Here is a 24,068-nt window from a genome sequence, read left to right on the forward strand (position 1 = left end):
ATGTATTGCTAAAAATGTCTTAACTTGCTCTTAAAAATCTTACATTTATCTTGAGAAAAACCTGCAGAAACCCTGTTTAATGTTAAAAACTCCATAAAATGTGCTCTCTTTTTGATAATAATGAGTATTAGAGATTTATGCAGCAATTCCATTTTATAGTAAAAATGTATGTAACATTTTGGATTACGCTTTGAATTTTCTTAGTGATTATAGTTGTCATGCAAAATATATAAACTCGCAACATATTCTGTGTGTGTGTGATTAGCGATGGGTTGGACTAGAGCATGACGTCATGTGAAAATCTCCAGCTCGAGCTCACACATCTCCACACATTCAGTCTGGTGTGGAGCGCGTGCGTGGAGAGCTGCGTGTGCCTCCCCGGAGCGCGCGCAGCGAAACTGTTCTGGGACTCTTTTCGCGCGGCAGTTTGTCCGAATCGAAACAGTTTGGGATTTTAGGAGTATTTGCGAGCAGGATGGACAGCTCTTACCATTCAAGCATGAGAAGATCGCGTCACAAGAGCGCACTGACAGCTCAAGTGTTTCAGTGCCTCGGTGACACAACCTAACGCGTGAAGTCTGAAGCGCTTACCTGGCAGTCAGAAAGATGGAATCAGAATGGATGTAACTCAGTCCAATGCAACGAAGGATGATGCCAACATCACCGTCACCCCGTGGCCGTACACGGAGACGGCCGCCGCGTTCATCATCCTGGTGGTTTCCGTCATCATTCTGGTCACCATCGTTGGGAACGTTCTGGTCATCGTTGCGGTGCTGACCAGCCGCGCTCTCCGCGCGCCACAGAACCTTTTCCTCGTGTCGCTCGCGTGCGCGGACATCCTCGTGGCCACGCTAGTGATCCCGTTCTCCCTCGCCAACGAGATCATGGGATACTGGCTCTTTGGCAGCACCTGGTGCGCGTTTTACCTGGCTTTGGATGTTCTGTTCTGCACGTCGTCCATCGTGCATCTGTGCGCCATCAGTTTGGACAGGTACTGGTCCGTCACCAAAGCAGTGAGCTACAACTTGAAGCGAACCCCGAAGCGCATCAAGTCTATGATCGCAGTGGTGTGGGTCATCTCAGCCGTCATCTCATTCCCACCTCTCATCATGACCAAGCACGACGAGAAGGAGTGTTTGCTAAACGACGAGACCTGGTACATCCTCTCCTCGTGCCTGGTGTCGTTTTTCGCGCCGGGGTTCATCATGATCACGGTGTACTGCAAAATCTACCGCGTCGCCAAACAGCGTTCATCCACTGTGTTCGTGGCCAAGAACGGGCTGGAGAGGCAGCCCTCCCAGTCCGAGACGTGCTTTGTGAGGAAGGATAAGTTTGAGAAGGAGTCCCCGAGCAGCAACAGCTCGGAAAGCAACCAGAGACAGGAAGAGCTGGATGATATCGACCTGGAGGAGAGCGCGACGTCCGACAACAAACCCAAGAGCTCGCGCTTCTCCAACCGCAGGCGGGTGGACGGCGCGCGCTGCTGCCCTCAGAGGACCTGTCGGATCTCCTGGGTTTCCAGTCAGGAGCAGAGCAGCAAACAGCTCGCGGTGGCATCGAAAACCAAAGTGGCTCAGATGCGGGAGAAACGCTTCACCTTCGTTCTGGCTGTGGTCATGGGGGTGTTTGTCCTCTGCTGGTTCCCTTTTTTCTTCACTTACAGTCTCCATGCCATCTGCGGGGACAGCTGCGAGCCGCCCGAGGCGCTTTTCAAGCTCTTCTTTTGGATTGGTTACTGCAACAGCTCAGTGAATCCCATCATTTACACGATTTTCAACAGGGACTTCAGAAAGGCTTTTAAGAAAATCGTTTGCTTGACTGCGCAGCGCACCTGAGAGACTCGTGTTTGGGCACGCTAGGCGCGATTAAATGCATTTTTGAATGTCATCAGAAATCAAACCAAGAGGAAACTGCAAACTAATTATGACCTGATTCTAACTTGCTTCTTCAACCATTGGGACTCGAATTATACAAATTTATTTTTGCTACTTTTCAAATGCCTTTTAATGTATATAAAATATAGATATGTAATATGTTTACATAATACTTAATAAAAAAAGAATAAAGCAACAAACCGTGCATTCTTAAAACTATAATGAGCTAACAAATATTATTATTTAACTTTATGGTCAATTTGCACAAACTATCAGTGAGACATATTTATTCAAAATGTAAAAAAATGAAAAAAAGTCACCATAAAATGCTATATAAATTTGACAGAATTCTAATGTGATGCATTTGTTGTTAATGGAAATGTTAAAAAAGGGAGTTTATTATCTAAAAAGGCCACATGGCCAAACGTGTTTAGTTGAAGAAACACTCTTCTTTAATCAACTGCACTGAAAATAATTGATAGGATTTACTTTGAAACAATTTTCGTTCAGAAATGGGCAAGTAACAAATTGACATAAATGTGAAATTTTGAAGACTTACTAGTATTTTCTTGTAAAACATACTTCAATAATCATTATTTTATGAACTTCTTTACACTATGATAATTGGTGTTTTTAAATGAAGAAAGTCAGATATACATTTTTTTCTTTGTTTTATCACTTAAACCTAATATATATATATATATATATATATATATATATATATATATATATATATATATATATATATATATATATATATATATATATATATATATATGACTCTAGTGTTCAAATAATTCTTGGTGCCTCTGATGTACATATTGTTTGTATATATATTTAATGAGGAATATTTGACTTACATCACCACAGTATCAACACTCCCTGTAAATACATATAATGTATAAATGTGAACAAAAATTACATTAAATATTCTATTGTATATTGTACTGTATATTTTCCATACAACCTACTGTACATATGCAGAGTATAAACACCAAATGACAGAATCCTAGTTCTTGGGAATAAAGCTGGTGCAGTGTTTATTAAATGGTAGTATCTGACAATTAACTCAATAGTAAAAAGTGGAAAGAATATTAATACATTTGTGGAATTGTTTTTGTTCAGAATATGTGGTGATTGTAACATGACATAATATTGTTGTTAAAGAGACCGGGGCTAGTTGTCACAAGGGCTATATCTCACTGTCTGTGATGTTTTGTGCCAAAAGGCTGACCATACTTTATGTATTGATTCAAAAAATCTGTCTTAAATTAGTATACATTTAAATTTAACAATAAAACCAGGTGTGAACAGTGTTTTCAAATCAAAAGTTGGAGGTTAAGGCAAGTTGTCACAATCTAAGTTACCAAAAATTATATAATTTTGTATATTATCTAGCACATTTAGCTTTATCATGAATTGTTTACTGTTTGCATTAGGCTGAAAAGCTTTAAAAGGTGATTTAATGGTGTGACGACTTATCCTTTAGTACTCCACACTTTATGGTTTGTGCCTATGGACTTAAACCTACCCAAAAACACATTAAACTATACAGAAATATAACTAAGCCCGGTCTTTTCAATCTGTGGGGAAAAGCAGCTTTTCTAAGGGCTCAAGGGTCTCAGCTTCTGATCCTCTATGTGCTGAAAAAAATAAAAAATAATAATAATCTTTGCCATAACTCTATTAAAAGCTCTTCTTGAAACCTACATGACTTGTTGGTAAAACACACAGACACAAAGAAGGCTGGTGTCTAATTCAGGAAGGCATATTATCTGATTCATGCACGCTCTAATACATCATATTTTGTATCTTAATCTAAAGTCGGACAGAATATTCCTGCATTCAGGCGGGAGCGGCTGCATAAGAGGTTTTATCTTAAAAACGCTGTCAAAAAAGAGATGCAATACACTTCTTTCCTGAATCCACTGTTATCATGATCTAGAGCCCTTCACAAACCAAACAGCACGTTACATACTGCCTAGAAAAGGTTAAAGAAAAGTCAAAACTTCCTTTTGAAGAAAACAAAAACAAGAACAAGAACACCAACACTGTGCTGTAATTGTAGATCTACTGTATGTGAAAGTTCATGCTTAAACTGCATTAAAGGGATACTCCACACCAAATTGAAAATGTTGTCATTAATCACTTACCCCCATGTCGTTCCAAACCCGTAAAAGCTTTGTTCATCTTTAAAACACAATTTAAGATATTTTGGATGAAAACTGGAACGCTTGTGACTGTCACACTGACTGCCAATTAAAATACACTGTCAAGGTCCAGAAAAGTATGAAAACATCTTCAGAATAGTCCATCAGCCATCAGTGATTCAATCTGAATTTTATGAAGCAAGAATACTTTTTGTACACAAATAAAACAAAAATAATTACTTCATTCCACATATTCTACAAAATGGCACTACAGTCATGTGGAAAGATAGAGAGGAGACAAATTGTTGTATAAAGTCATTATTTTTGTTTTCTTTGTATAAAAAAAGATAGGGAAGAAACATGACAGAATAACAAGGCAGAAATTGCATTTTGTGTTAAATTAAAACTTAACTTTTCAATAACGACCAGATTGTGGATCGAGTGGTCCATGGTGGCAGTTTGTGGTATGGACAGGGTATGTTATTGACAACGAACACAGGTGCATTTTATTGATGGCATTTTGAATGCACAGAGACACATGTTGCAAGAATCTGTACACAATTCCTGGAAGCTGAAAACATCCCAATTCAGCATACTCACCGGACATGTTATCCATTGAGCATGTTTGGGATGCTCTGGATCGGCGTATACGACAGCTGTCCCAGTTCCTGCCAATAACCAGCAACTTCACAAAGCCATTGAAGAGGAGTGGACCAACATCGCACAGGCCACAATCTACAACCTGATCAACTCTATGTGAAGGAGATGTGTTGCACTGCGTGAGGAAAATGGTGGTCACACCAGATACTGACTGGTTTTCCCAATACAGTAAAACTGCACATTTTAGAGTTGCCTTTTATTTTGGCCAGCCTAAGGCACACCTGTGCAATAATCATGATCTTGATATGCCACACCTGTGGATGGATTATCTCTGCAAAGGAGAAGTGCTCACAAACACAGATTTAGACAGATTTGTGAACAATATTTGAGAGAAATAGGCCTTTTGTGAACATAGAAAAAATCTTTGAGTTCACCTCATGAAAAATGGGGGCGAAAACAAAAGTATTGCGTTTATAATTTTGTAATTCAACTCTTCATATTCTGCTTTGCATTTATTTAACTGTTATTATTTTAATCCGTTTTTTTTAGTGGAACTGAATTTCTGAGACATTCTGCACAGGCATGTCATGAGTGACAGATATCCGGCTATAATGGCAGTGTGAAGCAAACAGGAGCAGTTTCCTGCAGGTGAGGTGAAGCAGCCAGGCTTCATCCACATCACGTCTGCGCTCTCAAACACTTGTTCTGCTCACTCAAGCCTCAGAAACAGGGGAAGACTGAATCTTGTCACACCAGTCTCTCAAACAGATGGACTGCAGCTTTTCCATTGGGATTTTCTCTGAATGGCTGAATCTTGTGAAAAGGATTTCATCCTTAAAAAAGAAAAAAGAGATTTCCCTAAAATTATAAAGTTACTTTATATGTATATATATATATATATATATATATATATATATATATATACACACACACACACACACACACACAACATTTTTAAATGAATGAACAATTTTCTGTATTTAAAATTGAATTAATTAATTATAAAAAATGTTAATCAAAACTGTAAAATAAAATGTTTAATGAGCCCAAAAAAAGATTAAAAAAACACCTTAATAATAATTATTAATATTATAAAAATATTAAATATTAAATATGAATAAAAAAGAAAATATAAATGTAATGAAATTTAAAATAAATATAAAAATGCAAAATAAAACTAACTAAATAAATAAATAAAACGTTTTCATGAGATTCACCTTACCATTAAAGGATGGATTAAAAAAATACATATAAAAATGCAAGAAATTAATGAATTAATCACATTAAGGTAAATAATTAAATACAAATAAATAAACAAGCAAATGAAAAAAATGAAAGTCATAAACTGTGAATGCAACATCAGATTCACCTAAACACTATGAATTAATCAACAAGAAAGAAAGAAAGGAAGAAAGAGAGAAAGAAAGAAAGAAAATGTATTTCACACAAACACTAATGAATTAATAAGCAAGTAAATAAATAAACAAACAAACAAAAATCCCAAAGAATATTATGATTCTCCTATTTCCCATGATCAGCGAATCACAAATAGAAGCCACAGCATGGTGTCTGGAAGTCCTCTGGTGAAGGTCAGGGCTGGAAACAGAGTTCAGAGGTCAAGGCAGAGACTGTAATGAGGACTATTGTCTGAGACCTGGCAGCGGGCTTACAATTAATGCTCTATTTTTATCTGTTGTGGAATTTGTCTAATGTCCTTCTTCTGTGGATGGATTTGGTCCAGATCCAACCATGTTGGGCTAGAAATCCCACACCACACATAGTTCAATGCATGAGAAAAACAGGACCTCTGAATGCCTGTGGTTTCCTCGTGCACCCTTATGATTCCGATCTGATTGTCTCTGAAATGCAGCCAGAATTTGACATCATTTCCTGCTACAATACTTCTGCATCTATGTAACACTGCGGAGGAGTTTGTACACTGATAATTATCACAGTTTCTTGAAATGTAGCTAATATTCACAGACTGTCATAAGTTTGATTTCATTGACATTTAAAGGGGTCATACGATATTGCTAAAAAGAACATTATTTTGTGTATTTGGTGTAATGAAATTTGTTTATACTTAAGGTTCCAAAAACACATTATTTTCCACATAATGTACATATCTTTTTCTCTTCTATGCCCCGCCTTTCTGAAACGCAGAATTTTTTACATAGCTCATTGGTCTGAAAAGCGAGGTGTGCTCTGATTGGCCATCCAGCACATTGTGATTGGCCAAATACCTCAAGCATGTGACGGAAATGATACGCCCCCCTGATACGTGATATGTGTCCCAGTGCCACCGGACAAAAACTAAAACCCCATAAAAACCCATTTCAATCGAGGCATTTGTTGCATCCAGTGGGGTAATAATTGCTGATTATAATGACTTATACTGCCTTTTTATGTGTTGTGTTGCATAAAGGTAATTGTGAATGATCTTATATCTTACAATTTAGACTTTTTTTCCTCCCAAATATGAATTTATACCTTGCAATTGCATGTAAAAAAAAAAACTTGTGAACTTGTAATTCAAATTTCTGAAATTTTTCATGGAATTCCAACATTTTTCATGGAATTCATAAATTTTTATGAATTCCATGATTGAAAAATCATGAATTCAATTTTTATGAATTCCTCGATTGAAAACCCATTTCAATCGAGGCATTTGTTGCATCCAGTGGGGTAATAATTGCTGATTATAAAGACTTATACTGCCTTTTTATGTGTTGTGTTGCATAAAGGTAATTGTGAATGATCTTATATCTTACAATTTAGACTTTTTTTCCTCCCAAATATGAATTTATACCTTGCAATTGCATGTAAAAAAAAAAACTTGTGAACTTGTAATTCAAATTTCTGAAATTTTTCATGGAATTCCAACATTTTTCATGGAATTCATAAATTTTTTTCCCCCCAATTAAGCATGGATAAATAAATAATAAGTTCATCTTTTAACTCATTATTCTGAAAATTACCAGTTTAAATTTCACAATTCAACTTGTCTTCTCAGAAACTGCGAGTTAACATCTCAAAATGAATTGTGAGATATAAACTAGGAATTACAAGAAAAACACATAAAGATAAAAAGTCACAATTATATTCTTTAAATTCATTGGTGAAAATATAATTAATCAAGTTTCAAATAAGCCATATCATGTAGATGGAATGATGCATAAAACAGCTCATTAATCAACACTTGACTTATAAAGCTCTCAAAGGAAGCTAGAAACTAATTAAAGACTGCGTAGATCTTGGAAGATGCTTTATGGAGCACCTTTCTTTGACACAAAGAGTCATGTGTCGGATCATTGAAATGGCATGCAAGACAGCAGAATGTGCTTCCAGCTTGGGAAGAATATGCTAATTCACACGGACAGCTCAGAGTCTTACACTGAAGTCCCTAATGAAGTCCTCTCATGCAATCTGTTTGCGCGTCATGCCAGCGCTATGGTTTTCGATACTGTCAAATGCACGGCTAGCGCCAAAGTCCCCCGCCAGATCTCGTCTCCCAGCTCAATTATCTTTCTAATCAGCTGCTTCATTGCCTTGAAAAGAGATACAACACTTTCAATTAGGTTTTGTGATTTAGCTTTGTTCTCTTATATGGAGAGCAATCATCCAGTGCGTGTTCACATTGTTCGCATCTCGTGGGTTTTTTCTCAATCTCTCCCAAAACCCATTGAGCTTTTGGCCTCGGCCGGCGTGATTCATTTCACTTTCTCAAGAGCCTCGGTCTTAAAAGTCATTCTCATATCAGCTGTAAACAATGAGAGAGGGAATTGGGACCAGTTGTGTTCACCCCTAACCCGTCTGTCCTTCTCTATCACTCTCACACAACTAATGAGAGATCCAGACGTGAAAGGAAAAGGAGTAAAAGAATTCCAGACGACAATAATAAAGGGCTACCATAAACAAAGGAAAGAAGCACACTTGGTTGTATGGTGAAAAAAAAAACATCAAGATATAAAATGCAGAAGAGGGATTGCTGGGGATTTCAGTTGACACAGGAAGATCAACTTTAACAACAGGAAGTGCTTGAAGCAGAAGTAGGTGTGGGCGATGTGACAAAAATATACCGTGTGACTGCAGATCACTGCAGATCATGGTAACAATAATAAAAAATAAAAAATAAAATAATTTAAAGTGCTAGTCCACACAAACTCCCTTTACTCACTCTCATGTTTTCATGTGCTGAACAAAAACAAGATACTTTGAAGACAAAAAGTAACCAAACATTGGTTTTCAATGTATTGTGTCTCCTTTTATGCTCCAAAGACAGAAATGTAATTTTGGGGTTTTCATTTCTGAAAATGTCTGAAATTACACTGAACAAATGGTGTAGGATTTATAGGTTATCGGTTTTCTCTCAGATATTGCTGGTAAATTTCACAAACAATTACACAGCAAGTAACAGATCGAAATAAATCCCTCATGTTGTGTTCAAAAACTGGGTACAGCTGCAATTTACCAAAAATCAACACTATGAAACCTACTTAAGATTCATGCAAAAACAGAAAACCTCTACTGCAGTATGTCAAAAATATATGAGAAACTTGTTGAATTTCTTCTGTTGCATTAGGGTTATGAGTCTCACTTTCAAGTAAACTTTGAGCCTTATATAAGTCAATATGACCCCAACACAAAAGTCCTAACAATTTTTGTACAGCCTTTTCAAAACACACATATATGTCAGGCAAATTTATAACACTAAAGGAAAAAATATTTACCAAATTTCAAGGAATAAATCATGAATCAACTTTTTTAAAAAAAGAGGCTACAATAGTATTTTCTTGTAAAATTAAATGGCCTTCAAGATGATCTCGCATTTTACAAATATTATAATATATATAATAAAGCAGGAAAGCAGAAAGAAAGTGGCATTTAAAAAACAAAAACATTTTCAAAGCCCAAAAAATTCACAAAAGTGTTTTAAACCTGTTGATTAAAAAACACTGAAAAACAATAATGCAGAACATTTACATTTGTTCATTTAGCAGATGCTTTTATTCAGAGCGATACAACAAGTGATTCATCTTAAGAAGACAATGACATAAAAAAAATGCTAGCAATACAAAGTTTTCAAAAACATCATCAAAAAAAAAAAAAGTTGTGGAAGAGTAGGCCTAAAGCTTTGTTACTGCTAAATTGCTTTTAGATTTGCTTTTCTACTGCATTGACATTCACATCCTTAATTTATATAACTACTAATGCATTACTTTTCATAAAAAGCCATAAATGTGACATAATCAGAGTGTAACCCAATACTTGTGAAAGTCTCAGACTGCCGCACACAGGACTGTCAGACTCCAGAACACTGTAATGAATTAATAACTGACTTTAATAATTTTAAAAATTATTATAACACTTTCCATCCTCCATGCATGCATGTCAGACAACCTGGTTTGAAAACATAAAAATGTATGTGTAGTCATTTATTAAAGCAGTAAGCATAATTCCATGACCTAATGGTTAAAGAGTATGACTCCTAAGGTTGTGGGTTCGAGTCTCGAGCTAGCAATACCACGACTGAGGTGCCCTTGAGCAAGGCACCGAGAGCTTATCACAGCTACAGTAAAATTCATTATTACTATAATTTCTCCATTATAGAAAAATAAATAAGACCCGACAACATCTGGAACGCAGCTCTTTTCTGTGTGAAAAAGGATGCAGAATAGCTAACTCAGTGTTTTTGTACATGGAAAGCATGTTTCCAAAGTAAATAAAGCAGCCTCTGTAATTGTTTCTGTGTGTTTGCGTAATTCTTGCATCTGTTCGTTTTTGTATGAACATGTAAATCTGCATGAAGGGACTGTGATTCATCAGTCTGGCAGTGATGTGAGATTTGTGCAGTTGGCATCATGGCAGGGCCCACAGAGAACAGAGTGTCTGAGGATGTTTGAAGACTGGAAAAATAAACACATGCACAAACATGCACGCTTACAACTTGTACATGCAGGAATACTCTCTGCGTGATCATGTCAAATAATTGCAGCTCAAATCAATGTCATGCCATTTATTTGGTAAGTATAGTACAACAATAAAAGGGATAATGCACCCGTTAGCATGTTGATTTCACAAAACAAACCCCCTAAAACCTGAAAAAAAAGGTCTTTGCAAATATGTGCTTATTTGTTTTGTTTTTTTAGTAGAAAATAAAACATAATTAAGCATTAAGAGAGGATGAGAGAGAGGAGTATTTTCTCCTAACCATGACCAGAAGTTTACTTGCCAAAGTTACACATTCAGAAGATCCAGACACTTATTCACAAACACTTATTTTTTTCTGCCCTATCACTAATGTCAATAAATATTCTAATGTAACTGCTGTATACTGTGTATTTCTCTGGACATTTACAGCAATCCAATTTACCAGATCATCATGGTATATATAAAGGTTCAAAAGAGCATTCTGAGGGAGGCATTTAGAGGACATCTTCAACCTAGACATGAGGGAGGAAATTAGACATTATGTTATCGCTTTTCAGAGTACCTGACCCTGAACAAAGTTAACCGCACTCTAAGGAATGTTGGACTGTTGAGGAATGTGCGTTGTTTTATCTGCTGGAGGAGGATGACAGAACATTAGTTCTAGCATATTGAGTCAGTCACTCATGTGTGAGCAGCAGATGTTATTAGGTAAGGTATTGTAACACTCACGGTAAACAAGGGTAAACAAAGCAACGAATAATGGAATAAGGGATTTCCGTGGCAAGACTTGTTGTTTATAGGTCATGCCGCAAACACTGACCAGAATGTGTTTAAAGTGCAATTTTTCCTCTTTGTGCGCAAGATCATTCCTTTTAAGAGTTGATATGTTTAAAGGTCATGTCACTTAGCAGAAGAATTGCAATAATAATTTTATACCAGGATCTATTTCTTTCTTCTTTGCTCTTGGCATAAACGCTGTCAAAACGGAAATAGAAATAGGTTTCAACCACTGACCAATGAAAACGCGACATAGTACATGATGGAATCTTATTGGTTGATATTGACTTACAAATGAGGACAGTGGCAGCAATCAAAAACAACAAAAAGGGCAATGAAATATAAGTGCTATAACAAGTCTCAGTTAGGTTAACACAGTACACGAAGCATGGGCTTTTAAATAATATATTAAATAAAAAGAAAACGTAGAATAAAAAAAAAAGAATAGAGCAAGCTTTGTTCGAGGTCTTTACACACACACACACACACACACATATATATATAGGCTATATATATACAGTACATAGACATATACATACATATATACATACACATACATACACACAATTGCATAATAAATAAATGAAAAGAAAATAGAATAGAATACAAAAATATTAGGAAAGTAGTTAGATTTTTTTCTTTTTTTAAGAATAGAATTAGAATAGTGAGTGTTCACTTGCAGAATGTAAGCTTCTAGAGGGCACATAAGTCTGAAGAAACAAATTTAGGTAAATGGGTGCAGAGCCAGTGGTAGTTTTGTAGGCAAACATCAATGCCTTGAATTTTATGCGAGCAGCTATTAGAAGCCAGTGCAAATTGAAAAACAGAGGTGTTATGTGAATTCTTTTTGGCTCATTAAAAATTAATCTTGCTGCCGCGTTCTGGATTAATTTTAAAGGTTTGATAGAACTGGCTGAAAGACCTGCCAAGAGAGCATTGCAATAGTCCAGTCTGGACAGAACAAGAGCTTGAACAAGGAGTTGTGCAGCATGTTCCGAAAGAAAGGGCTTGATCTTCTTGATGTTGAATAAAGCAAATTTGCAGGATCAGACAGTTTTATGTGGTCTGAGAAAGTCAGCTGATCATTGATCATAACATGGAATAAATTCACTGACGTTCAATCAAGACGAGTCGAGATGGATCCACCGAATTGACGATCTCAGGTAACCAGTTTTATTTGTTTTGATGTTAAATATGTCAAATTTATCGTCTTGATTGAACTTCAGTGAACTTATTCCATGTGTTCCATGTGTTCCATGTGCAAGCCCAGAGAAAATTCTTACAAGAGTAACGTGTATCTGAGAGCGTGCGCCGAGTTCCAGCACGCGAGCAGAGAGATTCGCGCTCTGCACAATATATTCTGCGTGCTAGCAGAGAGATTCGCGCTCCGCACATTATATTCCGCATGCGAGCAGATAGATTCGCGCTCGTGCACATTATATTCCGCGCGCGAGCAGAGAGATTATTAAACTGAGGTCTTACGGGTTTGAAACAACATGAGGGTAAGTTATTAATTACATAATTTTGCTATCTGGGTGAACTAACTACTTCCCTTAACTACAGGAGTGAGGTGAGCCGCCTGGCTGGGTGGTGCAGTGACAACAATCTCTCTCTGAATGTGGAGAAGACGAAGGAGATTGTTGTTGACTTCAGGAGAGCACACACTCAGCACGTTCCTCTGACCATCAACGGTGCGACTGTGGAGAGAGTGAGCAGCACCAAGTTCCTGGGTGTGCACATCACAGAGGACCTCTCCTGGACTGAAAACACCGCAGCACTGGCCAAGAAATCACAACAGCGTCTCTACTTCCTCCGCAAACTGAGGAGAGCCAGAGCCCCACCCCCCATCATGTACACATTCTACAGAGGGACCATCGAGAGCATCCTGTCGAGCTGCATCACTGTGTGGTATGGCGCCTGCAACGCGTCCTGCCGAAAGACTCTACAACGCATAGTGAGAGCAGCTGAGAAGATCATTGGAGTCTCTCTACCCTCCCTCCAGGACATTTATGGAACACGTCTCACCCGCAAAGCCCTCTGCACCATAGGTGATCCCACCCACCCATCACACAGCTTCTTCAGCCTGCTACCATCAGGGAGGAGACTGCGGAGTCTCCAGGCCAGGACCAGCAGACTGAAGGACAGCTTCATCCACCAGGCTGTCAGGAAGCTGAAATCCCTCCCGAACCTGCCCCCCCTCCCCTCTTCTTCCCCAGGCACCACTGAACTATGACCCCCCCCCACACACACACACACACTAATTATATGATGACATGCACGAGTCACTTGTGCAGCATTGGTCTGCTCACTAACCGCTCACTACCTCATTCGGCATGGAACTACCTCATCAGTCAGTTAAATAACTGCTCTTGGTCACTTGTCACTTGTCACTTTAATCAGACTTAAGATATTTTTAATAAGTGATTTTATTTTTGCACTAAAAAATCTTTTAACTGCACTGTTGTTCACTTCATTGATTTGCACTATATCTGTCATTTACCTTGCGCTGCTTTATTTAACTTTATTTTTAACTTTTATTTTTATTATATGTCTTTTTTTTTATAATTCCCTTATTGTGTAATTGTATCTACATTTTATATTTGATCTAGTTATTTTTTTTAGGCTTTAATGTTAATGTTATCTGTATGCACCGGGGTCTGAGAGTAACGCAATTTCGATTATCTGTATGTATGTACTGTACATGTGGAAATTGACAATAAAGCAGACTTGAACTTGAACTTGAACTAACCCTTTAATCATCGGTTATTTTAAAAAAAAAATGTAAATTTCTTAAATCATCAGACTCATCTGTGTAGCTGAGTTACTTTAATATCATTTAGCAAGTGTTGCATGTAGATATTATTGTAGTTTTTTTTAAAAAAAAAATTTTTTTGATTTAAAACAAATATGTTCTGTTTGCATTTAGTGTGAAGTCTGTATGATTTAGTTGTGTGATTTTGTCATTTGTATTAGTTTTTTTTATATATATGTATATATAATAATTTTAGATAACTAGGCTATAATAATGAGAGTAGTGCTGAACAACTACTTTGTATAAAACATGTAATTTTAAGTTTCAGCCACAGATGCTGATGTGCAGCTTTTAAATCAGGAAAGCCAACAAATCACTTTCCTCAATACAAAGCATTTTAAACAAAAGTCTTGTCATTGACAAAAAAAAATCCTTAATAGGACAGCCATGATTGTATTTCATTAGTGTATATATGTATGCACATGTATACACACACACACACACACACACACACACAAACAAACTTCAGCTTTGAACAAACTTTTAACTTATTCTGAGTCTGAGATCAAACATCTGTTCAGGAACAAACCTATCGTCATCCAGCCCAGGGTTGCACTGATGAAGAGAACAGACTGATGTGTTTTCTCTCAGACTCCAGGGTTCAGTACTTTGTCATGGTTTATTGCTGTTAGTCGGCCTGTGGCGCTATACAGCTGTTCAGGGACAAGAGCTCAAGTGAAGCGCTAACATCAATATTTCAATAATTTAAATACAGTGTGCTTTCTCACTGGGGTATAGCTTGAATTTCATGTAGACAGATGTGAATAAAAGCAGACTGTTGCGTCATGCATTTTCATTTCAAATTCACTAATTAGTGCTTACTTTAAAGACAAAGATTTATAACTGCAAACACGACACTCCCTACTGAGAAACAACAGAAGCTGATGTACAAATAATTGCCTAGCGTGAGATGACAGACAATTATGTGGCATGTTTGGTTTGTTTGGACTGATGCCTAAAGCAGCACACCTGCAGAGCATCATCTGCACCTGTGAGATGTGCACAAGTCAAAACCCCTTTACTAACTCAAACCACTTTTCCTGAAGAAAGTATTAGCGCTGTTGTAATTGTTATAGTTATCTTGGTTAGTTATCTATACCAGGTCACAGTTGTTAAAGTACAATTAGTGGTATTGCCATGTTGCTTGATAATGTGTTCTGATTGGTTTGTAGTATATTAATGGACAATCTTTATGGCATCTAAGAAACATTTATGCCAAATACGCACTGCAGCTAAATTTAGTTGTAAATTCACATTTTTGTGCTTCCTCTTGTTCACAGTTTAGTCATTTAAAGTGATGACACATTCTACCAACAAGTTAACTCAGAGTCATGACCTGCACCTGCCTACTTCATTAAGTCTATAAACTGGATCGCTTTATTAGCCGAGCAAACAACAAGCCCAAAGATGCTTTTTAAGTGTTGCTTACAATAAGTAGACATGGCAACCCAGACTTCCAAATATAAACAAAACACAACAGCTCCACCAACGGTGGTTTAGTTCAAATTTGGTGAACATAAGTATTTGGTCCTTGTAATATTTGGATATCGTCCCCTTGGAATTATAAGGTTCTATCTGCGTTCTGAGTAGTTTTGAGATATTGAGCTTTAAAGTTTTTGTGTTCCATAGACTTCTGTAGATAGAACCTTTTTGTTTTTTCAATAAAAAAATCCCAAAATGTACACAACTTAAAATAAAACATGACATAATGTAAATAAATTGTCACAGAATAAGAATATGTGAATAACTGAATTTTGACAAAAATGTCAGATAGAACCTTATAATTCCAAGGGGACGATATGTACACAACGACCAAAATGCATTTTAGCACTTTTTTATGAGATTTTGGTTAAATGCCTGAAATAAAGTCTCAAGTCTTCACATTTTATTCTATGACATAAAATACAGTAACACCTGCTTGTCCTGCTTGTTAAGGAAAACATATTTACAGGCTGAAAGAGTTGTTGGAAGTTAAATAGTGGTGACGTTGAGGCCATGTGACCATGGTTTAGTTTATTTATAGTCCATGTTTTGCTGTTTACTTCTGCCAATGATATTTAGGCTTAAACATTCATAAAAGTTGTGTTAAATTGTGAACAAGAAATGCAAGAACTATCTGTTGTCCCGGAACATGAACTTGAAAACAAGAAACCAACTAAAACTCACCTTAATGAAACACTTTGTCACAACTGTTGTAACTCTTATTAATCTGTGTGAAGAAAGCTTGTGGTTTACATAAATACAGCCTGACTGATGCTCCTAAAGAAAGCTCAGTAAAGCAGAAAGACAGGACGAACTCTGTGACCAATCAGGGCAGGTCTGAGAGTTTGACTCAGCGGAAGACCAGGCTTATGTAAAGGGGATTTATTCAAACCTTCAGAGGGATTCAGTCTGGATCAGAGAATTGTGAAGACATACTCGAACCCAACTGCTTGTCTTTTAATAGAGGAAGCCCTATCTGAGAACAGAAAGGTCATACAAACTCTTGAATCTCATGTGTCAGTTTCTAGAATTTCTTTTTGGACTTGTTCCACTTAAAATGTTAGTAAAGACTTCTTGGTCCATGGTTAAACAACAAATCAGACAACCAGTTAACAAAAATATGTTCTAAGACTGAATGTTCTCTGAATGTTTTGTAAAAGTTTTTGTTTTTTTGTTATACAGTATACGAACATTAAGGGAACAGTCCATTTTATCATTTTGCAAAAAGTCTGGGACTGTTACATCTGAATTACTCCTTATGTTACTTATATTTAAAAAAAATTTAAGAACAATAATGTTCTTAGCAACTACATTGTTTTAAAAGAGACCTGTTTGACATTAACTACATTAAATATGGCTTATATGTTACTGATGGGAAAATATGGGTAACAGAAATCTGAACACTAAATTCTTGGTAAGATAGAATAAAGGTAGGATAAAATTCTTGTTCCATATTTTTGAAATATTCGTCTACATCATTTTTTTTTTTTTTAGATCTCCATAACTCCATAAATCAGAAAATACTGTCAACAGACAGAGAAAAAAAATGCTAATTTTTTTCACCATGAAAAATCACCATGTTTTTAAGAATGAAAAGCTATATAAATCAAGTGAATGATATGAATAAACCCATCTGCATTACAACAGAATAGTGTGTAAGTGCTTGAGTGTAGATTTCTGGCTCATTTTGAGAGTTTTTCCTTTATATACATATATATATATTGTAATTGAAATCTACAGAGGCAAACAGATAAAGTGTGATAAAATACACACTTAAATGTGTATTTTGGATGTTTTCTTTCCAGTTGTCTGAAAGATGTCATGTTATGGAAGTAATGAATGAAAGCAGTGTATGACTTTTTTAGTGTTTTGCCTAAAAACAAAAGACAATCAAAGATAATTCCCAAATAAGTTTTCCTTCTCCAAACCAGGAAAAGAGATAAAAACATGCATGTAATTATGGTGATTAAAGTAACAAATACTGATTGCACAGCAGAAACGTCAGCTTATTAAGTCCACAGGGAGATAAATCTTGCCCACGCCGCTCTTGACAGAAAATCTCTCACACCCCCCCCCCCCCCCTTGATCTCCCTTTCTCCGTCTTTATTAACATCTTCTCCATGCTGACCCCATCACTTAAAGGCGCCAGTTTGTTTGCTTTGCACCGAGTCCTGATTGATCACATTGGTATTTTAGCCTTAATTCACCTCACTTGCATCTAGATGGGAAGTCTGGCCATAACCCGGGTGCGAATTAATCACCCAGAAGGCCAAATTTACAGCTATGTGTGTAACAGGCCAAGACTAAGGATTAATTGTACGTTCACAATGTGAGTGGATATTTCATCACGCGCCCAAGCAACACACATTTGCTAAAACATAAATGTAGGTAATTTGTGGTTAATGCTGGTATTTGTCTTCCATTTATGCCTTTTTTGTTATTGCAGCATTTCACATGGCAAACATTAATAATTGTAAATGCAATAGAGATTTTGTTGTCTTGCCCAGTAACATGAAACCAGCGCCCAGAAGTCCCAGAAAGTCATTAAAAATCAACATGAAAACCCATTTGCAATCCACTTTTCTTTAGTAATGTGACGTATTTCCAACTGAAGCCTATAGCACCTGGAGAGAGCACATTCATCCCAGTTGCGGTGATTTGGCTGGTTTGGGACAAATGGAACTTTATGCTGACTTTGATTGAACATTTAAAAGCAGCAAAAGTCACTGCATTTTTTTTTTTTTTTTCTGACAGTTCATTATGACTGGTAGCTCTGCTTCAAAACCTAATAATCTTGTATAGCGTAATAATTCAGATTTTCTGATTTGGAGGAAACTACAAATTACACGTCACACACAATTTATTTTAATTAGTTTTCACATTGCTAGGCTAATGACACAACAGTCATAAAGAAAATCTCTACAGTAACACACTCAAATATTGTCCAAATAATAAATCTAATTAAATTTTTCTTGTTACACTTGGGATGTTCCCAGTCAATATGACCAACAAAATGTTTCATTATAGCACAGGTTTTGTGTTTGTTTTTGGAACGGATTAATTTTAGGCCTCATTGATCTGAAGTTATGGACATCAGTTTTTGAGTTCACATTGCCAAAATGATCCCCAAATAATGTTGTTGGTGTTTTGTTTTTGTTTTATTTTTCACTCAGAAACTGGGGTACTAGTACCATCAATCTGATCCAAAAAAGAAATATCAGATGCCTGAGATGTACTTTGGCATAATACCATCAAATTGTTAATGCAGTGAACGAAAACCATTTTGCCTATAAACACAATATCCATATATTTTTGCCAGCATGGTCTGAAGATGATTTGGGTTGAATTTGGTGAAAATTTGACCAACTGATTAAGCCCTGAACACACTGCATGATTTCGCTTGTCTCAGATGAAAGATTGGCATTGTGAAACAATTGGCCGTGGTAAATGCAAATTTTATTAAATCTATAAATTACATGTTTTTGTTTTTATCTGAAAATGATCTAAGCTAAATTTGGTGAAAATGTGACCAATGGTCTAGTTAGAGTTTGAACATAAATGAAAATGAGAGACAGGAAGTTCAGCCGATTATGGGATAACTAGTATTGATGTTCTCGCAATTATCCAGGGAATCTCTCAAGACATGTCTCATAACTATAGGCAAAATTCATGAGTTCAAAAATCATGAGTTATTAGCTTTTTTTGTCATTATTGTTGTTGTTTTGTTTTTTACATTTAATTATAATCCCCCACCCCCCAGGTTTTTCTTTTTTTTTTTCTTTTTTTTTTGAGTACCTTCAGGGCATGGTTCCAAAGGTATACCACAACATTGATAGTTTTGTATCAATATTCGTAAAGTTCAAAGTGGCTGAAATGAGGAAATTTTCTACCAATTGAGGGATGCTGCTGCACATGTAAAAAGCCTGTCATTTTTGGCTAAACCATTCTGAAGTTAGAAGCAAAAATAGCCATATCTCTTTTTTATATGTCCTGAACAGAAGGTGGCGCTGTGCAGAAAATCTACTGGTAACCCACCATGTCTAATGATGACAGATGCAACACAACACTTATTTTTACGCCTGCTAGAGGGCACTTAACTTTAAAACATAAATATAGGTCATAATAAGGTGCTTGCACAAACTAGATTTTCTAGATTTTCAAAGCACAATGGTTTTCCTTATTGAAGAGAACACTTTAAAAATCTAAAGAACCTTTTTCCACTTTTTTCCCAATAAATGGGGATGGAAAGTTTTACATGGAACTGTCATGAAGGAACCCATAAGGAACCTTTATATCTGTCAGGACAACTATCGTCAAAGATAATTTGCAGTTAGCATACAGTTTGGATTGGCGATATGGTTCTGTTCCGGGCTAGAACTCCCTGCGCATCCATGCAAACTAGCATCAATGATAGCAGGCAGAGCAGCAATAACCCATCCAGGGTAAACAGAACAGAACCAACATAAATGTATTGCAGATATCGTTAAAGTTCAATAATGTTATGTACAGTACACATTTTAGAGGAGAAACAGAAGGCTGAACCTTGACTGACAGAGGAGGAGTTGGGGATGGAGGAGGGTAAATTAGCTATTGAGCAATGCAAAAACTGCTCATAATACTGAGGGACTTATATATGAATGCTTAGATAGGTGTTGTATTCCCATAGGTAGATGGGCATCAGCTGAGAATCAGCTGATGTGAGCTTGACTAAGATGACCTGCCAGAACTAACGCTATGCTAGATTTTTAAGTGTCTATTATACAGTATAATCAATACTGCATAATTTATTGATTATATTTTTACTGTATAATTTGCCCATCGTCTTTTATGGATTTTTTTTTACTTAAGTTTTTGCAGTGCATTCAGGGACCATCTTCTCTACAAAGGAAACATGTGATGCCGCCTTATAAGACGTTATTTTAGAAGGAAGCATAATCAAGCTGCCTACCATTTGGAACAGACCTCTCGTCAGGAACACGTACCCATAATGCATTAAAATGCTGCCCACGTAAGCAGCTCACTAGGCTTGAAACGCGTTTAATGCAAATCTTACATTTGATACATATATTTAGGAAACAGACTTTTAGTAATGCTAAATGCTTTTTATATTGCTGCCTGAACTCCATGTTAGGGAGACACAAAAAAAACATTAAGCCTGACACTTCATTGTGAGCTGGGAAGAGGTATCTTGTTAAAACTACGTATGAACTCTTACCAAGGACTAAAAATTTCATCCAAAAACCATCACAATGAAAAATGATTTATCTAATAGCTATTAATCTCCTGTTGGCCCACATAAATAACAATTTATAATATATTGCCAAGCTCAAAACGTAAGTCAATTTAATTTGTTAACAGGATCAAGTAAGTTCACATTCCCCTAGAGGAAAATGAAGTGCTCCATCTTCAGCGAGAGAGTCACTCGGTGATGGATGTTTCTCAGGAGACTGAGAACCTACATATGTAATGCACGATGATTTCACACTGCGGAGGCACGAGAGGAGAGAAACTACAGCTTCAGACGCTACTATATCAGGTTACACAGCTCTTGCTTTTGGCTCTTGACTCTCTGAGTGATGGCGGGTAAATTCGATGCTGACTTTCACTGTTTGATTATGTAATGTTGTGTCCAAGGGTGAAATATGACTAGAAGAGTGGGAATACATGGTGGGGTTCAAAAGCAAGAGACTGCACTGAAAATATGAGAAATTTCCTTCATGTACACCTGGAAATAAACAGAAAGTATTGGAAATTTTAAAAGAAAAAGGAAAAGGAAAAGATCAAGATTTGTTAGTCAGCTTTAGGGCTGCTGTCATTGAGGAAAAAGAGAAACACACCAAATATTAAGAAATTCAGATTTTTCTAATCTACCATTATACTGATTGCTTATCATATAAATTATTATTGTTATTGGTAACTAACTAATAAATAAATAATTAAATGAACAAACAAATAGCCTTCATGAACAAAGCCAAAATAAAATAAAACTTTAATAAATAGACATGTTGCATTGACAACTATAATAAACTTATTATAAACGTAATTTATTTACTTAATTATTTATTTGCATATTAAAAAAATAAATAAATAAAGCTAAATAGAAATATTAACTTAACTAATATTCAATTTTATATTCTTTTTTTTTTTTCAATTTGGCCAGAAGTGCATTTAAACTGATCATACAAATGTATAAGCCAATGTTTTCTGTCAAAGATGTTCTTATGTACAGTTTAATTTGGGGTCATGATGTTCTTGTTCCGCAGGATGTCCTGAAATGTGATAAATATGTTTTATGAATTGAGCTTCTTAGACAGTACTTAAACATTTACATTTTATATTGTGTTTGCCAAAGTATCTTAAAACACCAGAATGATCAGTCTAATTAAACAAAAACACCTTCCCTGTCAAAAGATTTGTGACTAAACATGATATATAATACACCAAATGAGAAAAAAAAGTCCCGAGGCAAAACTGTCCCAACAAAAGTCAATATTAGAAGAGTTTAATATGAACTGTTAACAAGCTCTCATTCTGTAAAGCTGAAATTACACTTAGTTTTAGGGACCAGTTCTCCAAATCTTCTGCTTATTAATAGTTAGTAATATAGTTGTTAAGTTCAAATATGAGGTTGGGTTAAGGGATCTAAAAAGGAATCTAAAATATAGTCATCTTGTAGAATACTGTATGTGCTTTATAAGTATTAATAAACAGCCAATATGTTAGTAATATGAGGCTAATTAGCAACTAGTTAGTAGTGAGCATCAGTCCCTATACCAAAGTGTTGCCAAGAACTTCATCTACAACTCATGCATGACCATAGGAAGAGAGAAATGGGAAAACACATACTAAAACCTGAAACCGGACATTCACCAGTGTTATATTTGTATAATTTATATATTATTATTCTTATTAATATTTTGAATGAGCTTTTATTTATGTATTTTCATTGTTCAGTGTTTACTTCCAGTCTTTCCAGTTAATTGTACTGCTTAAACTTATTTAGTTAGCTGCCAAGACAACATTTCTAATTTCCATATAGTGTAAACATTTCATCATCTAATATTTATATTTTATTTTAACTGAGAAAACAAGAAAATCCTGCACACTATCAACTGGCAAAACAATAAAAGAAATACTTTAATAGCAATGTTTCGATCGTATGATCTTCATCAGGCTATTTTAGTTTTAGCTAAAAAAGTTCACAGGTGTAACATCCAGCCTGTGGTGTTCATGGTGTACTAAAGAAGATATGACATTACCTGTACCATCCCAAAGAAACACAACTTCTGTGCTGAAATCATGTAATCATGCACATTGGTGGCTGTATATTACAAATGTGGGAGTATTTTGGTTGCTTCTTATTTTGTGATTTCACTGGAACGGAGAGTGGGCCGAAAAGCCAGTTGGAACAAATGTCTGAGAGAAAGAGAGAATCATACCGGCCCAATTTAACCCCTGGAGACACACACACACACACACAACTGCTCTTTTAGATAACAGAACAAATAAACATAATTTAAAGGGTAAGTTCACTCAAAAATGATAACTAACCCTCTAATGAATCTAAAATCACAAAATGTGAGGTTTGCTGTTTGTTGCCAAAATGCTGTGGTGTTAGAATGGTTACAGAGTGTCACTATGTGGTTGTTAATTACTTTATTGTAAATTGTTAGCTTAAAATAAAGATTAAAAAGCTTTATATAAAAAAAAAAGTTAATTCAACAGTGTCTTCAAATTTGAGCTATACTGTAAAAAATAATAATAATAATAAAAGACGAAACAAAATCAATTTAAAACAAAATCTGGAATAAAAATTAAACCTAAATAGACATACAGTATTAAATTAATTATACAAATATAACAATTCTAATAAAGCACAAAACTAAAACCTAAACAATAAAAATATATATAAATAAAATATAAATAAAAATAATAAATAAATATGGAAAAAAACATATGAAATTACATTTTAATATGGTCAGAAGTGAAATTAAACTGGAATAAAAATAAATTAATTTGGGAAAAAGTAAAGGCTATAGAAATAGTAAAAACAAGCACAAAAACTTAAACTGAAATTAATATGAAATGTGAAACTGTGCAAATAAAAGTTAATTCAAAATATAAAAAAATATAAACAAGTCTAGTAGTCTCAGTATTTTGGATGCCACTGTGCAATTGGATGTTGTTTTCTAAGTTGTAAATAAAATAAAAATGATTGTTATGTTTTACAAGAAAATACTATTAAAACTTTTCTACAAAATTGTACATCAACTTCTGTGTATTTCATTGCTGTTTTTATAATTGTTTGTGAAACTTACTTACTAATGAAATATGTTTCTACACCAAATTAAATTATATTAAACTGGCTTTGAAACAGTTGAGTTGAGTTTTGCATAACATAAAATGAATAATAATAATAATAATAATAATAATAATTTGATA

The 24,068-nt window shown here is 35.6% G+C and overlaps 1 protein-coding gene across 1 annotated transcript; it reads left to right on the forward strand.

The window, feature by feature from the left end:
* The first annotated feature begins 343 nt into the window (after nucleotides 1-343).
* On the forward strand, nucleotides 344-2,553 carry LOC127971062 (alpha-2 adrenergic receptor). Its single transcript, XM_052573819.1, has one exon. It carries the CDS (start codon nucleotides 618-620, stop codon nucleotides 1,833-1,835), a length of 1,218 nt encoding a protein of 405 aa, XP_052429779.1. The 5' UTR covers nucleotides 344-617; the 3' UTR covers nucleotides 1,836-2,553.
* The last annotated feature ends 21,515 nt before the right edge of the window (nucleotides 2,554-24,068 follow it).

This window comes from Carassius gibelio, chromosome B14, assembly GCF_023724105.1.
Source record: "Carassius gibelio isolate Cgi1373 ecotype wild population from Czech Republic chromosome B14, carGib1.2-hapl.c, whole genome shotgun sequence".
Taxonomy (NCBI): domain Eukaryota; kingdom Metazoa; phylum Chordata; class Actinopteri; order Cypriniformes; family Cyprinidae; genus Carassius; species Carassius gibelio.

What these genes read in the sequence shown, in the direction of transcription:
- LOC127971062 (XM_052573819.1), top strand. Translation starts at nt 618, where the DNA reads ATGGATGTAACTCAGTCCAATGCAACGAAGGATGATGCCAACATCACC.